This window comes from Rhea americana, unplaced genomic scaffold (genome assembly GCF_003343005.1).
Source record: "Rhea americana isolate MKP2758 unplaced genomic scaffold, rheAme1 scaffold_164, whole genome shotgun sequence".
Taxonomy (NCBI): Eukaryota; Metazoa; Chordata; class Aves; order Rheiformes; family Rheidae; genus Rhea; species Rhea americana.
In genome coordinates this window covers 1162162-1169567 of record NW_028185750.1, presented here as the reverse complement: position 1 = coordinate 1169567, position 7406 = coordinate 1162162, and the positions used below count along the sequence as shown (strand labels likewise).

The window sequence follows — 7406 nt, the reverse complement described above, 5'->3', positions numbered from 1 at the left end:
GGCTGCCGCGGCGTGCCGGGAGCCGGCCCCGCTGCTGCCCGCGGAGTCGCCGGGAAGGAGGAAACTCCGTTTTACAGAAAAATGACGTCCTAGCRCGGGGGCAGGACGCGCTCGGAGCGCGGCCTGCTCTTCGCGTGACTTCTGGGGAAACGAAATGAGAAGCCGTAATTGAAAGTCTGCTGCAGTAAATTTAAAATTAATTGGCTAACAAATTCCATCTCTTAGGCGTGCCATCTGAGGCTAAAATACTTAGGTTTTTTATGTTTTAAATATTTCATCATATACTATCGTGATTCAAAATCAGGAAAGCATTCAGAAATATTTTAAATACTAATAAAGAAGGAATAGATTTCTTTATTTCAGTTCTAGCTGGTTTGTTACATTAAGACCTATTTAAAGATGCTTTGTATTACTCAAAATGTCTGAGGTGTTCGTTTAGCCTGGCGGGCCGGGTGCCTCTGTCAGTGCCCCGGAGAAGACAGGGGTTGCTGGGGGCTTTCTGCGTGCCCCGGGCCCGCGCTGGGCAGCGGCGCCCCGCAGCAGGGCTGGGGAGCCGTTCCCGTTGCTCTAGCGTAGGGACCGATGAGTTCCCACGTGTAGTTCAGCTTATCTAGGTTACTCTTTTCATTCTTCTGTGTCCTGGCCCTATATGCTGTTAAGATAGCAGTCCCGAAACTTTATATTGTACTACTTTTTTTTTTTATTCTGGTTTAAGGATCTGCTCAACTAGAAGACTTTTAAAAAGAAGGAAGAAAGACTGTGTCCTTATTTTTATAATAACCATTCTTAATACATTTTCTGTAGTTGGCAGTCAGGTTTGGTAAGGGCTATCATCTTTCCTTTAGTGATTAAGTTGGAGAAAAAGAGAGATCAACACTGAATCTTGAAAAAAAAAATGTATAGATAAATCAAACATCTTTGAAAATAGCTGAAGCAACAGCATCTGTACATGTTTATAACTGATTCAGTTCTATGAAGTGTATTTCTTTCATTTTCAGCGGATACAATGTTAGTGGTATAGCTATCTCTGGGAAAAGATCAAATTTGACTGTCGATGACCCGTTGTGCTTCCTGCAGCTGCTAAGTTGCTGGGCGATACCGAATGCCGTCTAGCATCAGACCTGCTCCCTGGGCCTGGGCACCTCTGCTGACGGATCGGTCTGCGGCACTGTCTGCCGCGGACGCTGGGGCTGCCACCGCTGCTGGTGTCTGAAGGAGCTCCCCAGCTCCCGAGCCTTGGGAGTACGGCCTTTTAAAAACACACTGTTGGTGGAGGTAGAAATAGCCAAATCAAATGTCACAGAGCTGATTTTTGTGACAAAATACAGTAAAATAAGTTACAAAAGAGGGCGTATTTTCATCCCCAGCTATTTCAGTGCCTGGTGCAGACACCACTGTGTCTTGCCATGTACTGAGCAAGTCAGTAATCACCTTATCTGGGCAACTAAACTTCTCTCATTTTTTTTCACATCTGTGGAGGGTAAGTGTGTGTTTGGTTGAGCTCACTCTAGAGAAACAGTCTTTTTTTTTTTTTTTTTTCCCAAGCTGGGAGAGTAATACGCTCCGAGAAACAGAGCATCACCCTTCATCTCTGGATGTGAGCAGTTTAGCTGTGCAGCAGCACATCTGCCTTCCCTTCAGAATCTGCTCCCGCTTCCAGGCAGCAGGAGAGACTCCTTCGCTGCCCAGGCAAATACCTCGCTGGGTGATGTTCATGGCACTCCTACTTTCATTATATAAAGAGCCGTAAAGAGGGCAGAGCAAAGGGGAGCAAGCACAATATACTCTTTTACATTGGAAAAGATGCCCAAATAGTGCAATACACACACGCATCAAGATCTGAGTAGAAATTTTTATAGCGAGCAATATCAACTGTCTTACAACATGGCCAGGATATTTAATATAGGAGTAGTATGGAAGTGTTCATGAGAATTTTTTGTCAGTAGCGTAGTCGTAGCCTTGTTAGCCAGCCAAAGATGAAGGGAACATTTTGTTTTCATGCAGACCATCCTCCACCTTTTTATTACATGATCCTTCCCTTTGGAAAAGAGCTTTAAAACATAAACATCTACGTGCTTTGCTTCTGGAGTACAAATATCCTCACATTGATAGAATGTGATAAACCATCACCGTGTTAGAAAACATAATTTTACAAGTTACTTTATGTTTCAGGTCCTCAGTATCGGCTGGAGAAGCAGAGTGAACCTAATGTCCCCGTAGATTTAGACTGTACCTTGGAGAGCCAGAGCACTTTGGAATTCTGCCTTGTCCGAGAGAACAGTATGTTTGCCCTTTTCACTTTTGCTCTTGTAAACTGCTTAAACTCACATAAGTTATGTATTTTGGAATACAAACTGTACTGTCTGGGCAAGTAAGTTTTGACGAGACTCTTTCCTGAGGCACTTTTCAGTTGTGCCAAAAGAATATTCCAAAGGGAAATGATTAATTTCATACCTTTTAGTAAATAGTCTGCATCCTGTTTATCACTTCTTGATTAATCTTTTTCTGTTAAATTCTGCTCTGAAAAGTTATGACCAACCCTGAAAAACACATGAAATATGAAGCTTTTTCTTTTGCAGGCACTATTTAGTGAATAAAGTGATTGGTCTGCAGTATATTTTGCCGTGTCAATATTGCTGTTAGAAGAACTGCATTTTTTGGTAGCATTTACAAAAATTAACCATGCCGCTAGAAATAGAACAGAGTGATGATTTTAAAGTACAAAACAACTTAGTTTTCTCGCCAGTCATGCTATGGTGTTTTTATTCTCTTATTGTTTAATGATTCTAATATTGTTTCCTTAGTTATAGCTTTACAAGAAATTATCTGAAACTTACAAAAAAGAAATTTCCCTTACATTTGTGTGTCCTCCATACCATTTTGGTCCATCCTTCATTCTTTCCAACAGTTATGCTCTCTGTTTTGTTTTGTTTTTTTCATTTTAATTTTAATTCAACTGTCACAATTTTGATTGTATTTGATGAGGAAAACTAGTAGCACCCATGYTCTCGGTTAAGCTTAGAGGATTTGCTGCAAAAAATGGTAAGAGCCTGTTTCAAAAAGCATACGTTTTTCTTTCTTTACAAAGATTAGACTCTTCAATTTATGTTTATTTAGCTGTAGGATTTCTTATTTTATCCTCAAAAGACAAGGAGGAGTCCCTGAAAGAATCCCTAGTTCCAGGAGCAAGTTACACATTTTGCTCCCATTTAAGGAGGAGGGAAGTTGAAGCACAGCGAGCTGCAGTGAGCTTTCTAGTAGTATGTCAGGAGCTGAGAATAAACACTCACAGTTTTGCCATTCTTTGTAGGGTGGAACTTGCTCCCAAAATACACTTGATGCTTCTGTTTTGTTTCTTCACACAATGGTTCTAAGAAACTGAAACTGCAGGAGAAAATAGTAGAAGAGATGCTGCACATGAGGAAATAGAGCAATTTTAACCTTACTATTCAAGTCACACTTTTTCAAAGTCCAGAATTTCCTGAGGTTATCATCCCAGCTGTTCTTTTTGTATCAAATTTTAAACTATAAAAAGTTGCAAAAAACAGGGAGTTTTTCTAAGTATTGATTGAAGTACTTGTTGAAGTCATAAGAAAGTCTTCTACTGAACCAATAGTAGTCATGCTTCTGCAAGTTTTGCGTATTTCAATTACAAAGAGCAAAAAGAACAAAATACAAGCACTTTTATTTGCCRCCCAAATCTTGGAAAACGTGAAAGTGAAGACAAACCAGGTATGTTGTAGAATTCAAAAGCAGATCACTGTTTTAGTTTGTTCAAGGTAGGCAGTAGCCTAGGCGAAATAATAAATGCTTACATGTATTCTGAACTTTTTTGGCCTTGCATTTACTGAATGTTCTTTGGAATGACACCAAGCTACRATAAGGGATGCAGGATAAGTCTTATGCTTATCATTTCTCCCCCAAGATGTGGGTAAGTTTAATGTGATTTTCCTCTTTCCCTGCTCAGGGATGTATGTGAAACACCCAGGAAGTTAACATCAGTTAGAATTTATGCACTGTACATGGGGCAGGTTCCCCCCAATACACACTGAGCAACTGGACTTTGTAGTGCTTAAGGAGCTATCTTTTAGGGGATGAAATAGAATAGAAATAACTTGAAAATCGTAACATCAAAAAGATATGGTCATTTTGTGTGTTTTGTCTTTTTTAAAATACTTTTAGCATAGATATCCCAGGCAGGAAAAAAATTTGTTGTAACAGCTATTATTTTGAAATGTGTTCTTTATAGTCTCATATTCATATAGATATGATATATGCCAAACAGCTGCTAGTAAAATAACTGCCAGTTTCTTCTGGGGAGATACAAAGTTTATATTTCAATGTATTAAATGAAACAAAAAACTTTTCATTACTAAGAAATACATATGGAGAAATCCTCTATTTAGCCAACATTTACTAATAGTATTCAAACTAATAAACTGTTTCAAGTATTTAGAACTTTTTAACTCACTGTAAGATTTATCTTTAAACTAAAAGCCTGCACTTTGTCATGTAAAATGCTTTTATGTGAAGTAGCAAACTGTTCATGGCTAATTTAGTTTTATTCTTACCATCTTAGTTCTGGAAAGTTCTTTCTCATTTTATCGTTAGGTAGTAATTAGTATTCAAGGGAAATTGGTCTTAATATATTAAAATTGGTTTAGTGCCTTTAGACCTGTACCAAAGCCAATGTCTTATTGGAAAATGTAATTGGGGACTCTGTGTATGTAATTAATTGAATTACAATTAAGAACTTTCATTAAGCAATATACTAGTACATTAAAGTAATAAGGGGGCATTTTTGCAATGCAGTTAACTTTATATTTTGTTGTTCTATTCAGGAAATACAGGCTCAGATTCTTGAATATCTATTTTCTTAAATATTTTAGGAAACCATATTATGTATGATATTTCTGTATTACCTTTGATACTGTTAGCGTGTCGTTTTTATATGTCTCCAAAAGCTTACAGAAGTCTCTTTTGGATAAGCCTCCTTGCTTTAGCTTTGTAGTTTATTTTCAGACTCATGCTTCACGTGCCCCGTGTTCTGGACTGTTTGTCTCTTTCAACATTTGAAAATCAGGATCTGATGTTAGGAGAGTCGGCAGAGTTACAAATGCAGCTCTCTCTTTCACAGTACTTTGAGTATATGGACAAAGATACTACCTCTATACTGAACCTGGTTAAAAAACAAAACAAAAAAACTAAAAAGTAAACAGCTTCAGTTATTGCTTCCAGACTGAGAAATGTGTGAATTTTCTCAATGGCCATCAAACCTAGAGACTGAAAATTATTTCCATGACTGTAACTTCTAGCACGCCGTAGTGAGGTAGCTATTTTCAAGTGTAGAACTGTGTGGCCCTTGAAATAATTTTTGGTTTTTATTCAGCCTCTGCAGGCAGAAGACACCACTCAGCCTTTTTCAAAGTAGCAAGCTGTGTTTTCACTTCTTGTGTAGTTGGGCTGCACAAGCAATTTAAGCAGAGAGATGAAGAACAATTTAACTCTGGCATAACTGTGTTAGGAAGGGGACGGGAGAGACTGTATGAGTTGGATAAACAAGGACGTGGCTGCGCAGAATACGTGCGCCTGTGTAGGATCCTCTCCTTCCAGCACCACGTATTGTCTGACTTGATTTTTAGGCTTTTAAAAACATAGTATCTGCGAGAACAACTTCAGCCTTACAGCGTATCCTGGTTTCACCTGGGAGGCGGGGTGCTGCTCTGGCCCCGCAGGCTGTGGCCACAGCAGAGATCTCAGACCTTGACCCTGGCTCTGCACACGTGCTTCGAAGGCAGGGTGGATGCACCGGCACCGGCACGGCGGAGCCCGGCCCGCCGGAAGGCGCAGCGCCGCCGCGCTGAGCTGCGCCCCGCGTTTCTGGCTCCCCTGGCCGGGGGAGCGCGGGGCAGAGCCGCGCGCTTCCCCGGTCCGTTCTTTCCCTGCTCAGCTCGGGGGGGGTTTCTACCCTGCTTCTCCAAAAATAGCAGCCCTGTTTTGGTCCGAGGATGGAAACGCCTCCCGCATGGACGTCCTTTGCTCTTTGTGCAGATTCTAGTCTCCCTTGGTGCCTGGTTTCCCCCACATATAGCATGAACTTTCTTCACTTTTTACTTTTCCTTYGCAAAGTAAATCTTCTCTAATTAGATAGACTCCAAGGGATAAATGCAGAGGTTATTGCAAACTTCGTATCCATGTCCTCTGCAAGCCGTTACTTGAAAAAGCTTGTCTCCGGGGCTGGAATCCCTTCCGCRGGCACCGGCGTGCTCTCTCTGCCTTCGGAGCAGCGTAGCTGGATGGGCTCTTGGGCTGAATAATAGACCTGGAGCAGGCACTTTACTTGATTGTCTTCCCAAGCAGAAGCTTTTACATTCAAAAGCCACATTGTGATCTCCATTACAAATACCCTGACAGGCCTGTAAATATTTGACAGGTTTATTCACAGCTGCTTGCATGTGGAAAATATTTTTATGATTTTTCCTCCAATCAACTCTTGGAGATGGCTCTTTTCTCCATTGTTGAATTCCTTCAGTCTCATAGACATTTGCACAGAGCTGCAGGGGTAAGAGCAATATGCCAAGTTCTGCAGTCAGGTTTTTCCCTGCAGGGCATTTTTCTCTGTTGTTACTGATATTACTGCTATTATCCAATGCACCCTCAGGGGTCTGAGTGTCTTGCCATCTTCAGACAGATGATCTGTTTTGATGGTGAAGTTCCTGGCTGTTCTCCCAAGAGCAGCAACTGCAGAAATTCTGTAAACCTGAATCCATTCACAAAGCTTCATAAAACAAAATCAGCAGAGGTGGTGTGATATACAGAGGATCTGAAATGCTTCCAATGCAAAATCCCACTGTTCAGCTTGCTTCAGCTCCAGTAGTTAATACTTGCACCATTTAAATACTGACAAAGTATTCACATTTTAAGTTACAGTGACAATTTTTTTCCCTTGGATATGATCTGACAGGCTGCTAATTTTCTTCCTAATGCCTTTAATTTGGGGATGGGAAATGTGAGATGGTTCAGCTTTGTAGTGGGCTTGTAAAGTCGGTATTTAGTGTGCCGCTTTCCAGGTATGGAAGTGCAGACAGCGAGGTTAGGACTTGCTGAAGGCCGGGCAGGGGCTGCACACTAGCACAAGGGTAGGGCTTGGCAGAATTTCGCTGCCAGTCTCGGTCCTTATGAAGTGTTTTAAGAGAACATTTTACAAGAGCTGCGGGGGTGAGGTTAATACGTTGCTGTTCTCTGTGCTCCTTCTAAATTTCTTATGGCTACAGATCAGTTTGGCGCTGAGGCTTCATATTGACACTGCTTGAGAAGCAGCTGTGGAAGGTGCTGGTCACTGGAGGGGTAGCCGAGAGCCGCTGTATCCACCGTTGAAACACAGCCGTTGGTCCTCTGGGAGAAGG

General features: G+C 41.3%; 1 protein-coding gene across 3 annotated transcripts in view; it reads left to right on the top strand.

Annotated features, from left to right (window-relative positions):
• MAPKAP1 (MAPK associated protein 1) overlaps positions 1 to 7406 on the top strand; it is a 107807-nt gene that overhangs the window by 78034 nt on the left and 22367 nt on the right. For 2 of the 3 annotated variants that reach the window (XM_085300482.1, XM_085300481.1), the window contains exon 8: positions 2173 to 2280. The exons of the other annotated variant lie outside the window; for it this stretch is intronic. In XM_085300482.1, the coding sequence (XP_085156608.1) occupies positions 2173 to 2280 (108 nt within the window). The remainder of the gene's footprint in view (positions 1 to 2172; positions 2281 to 7406) is intronic. 3 annotated transcript variants of the gene reach the window in all.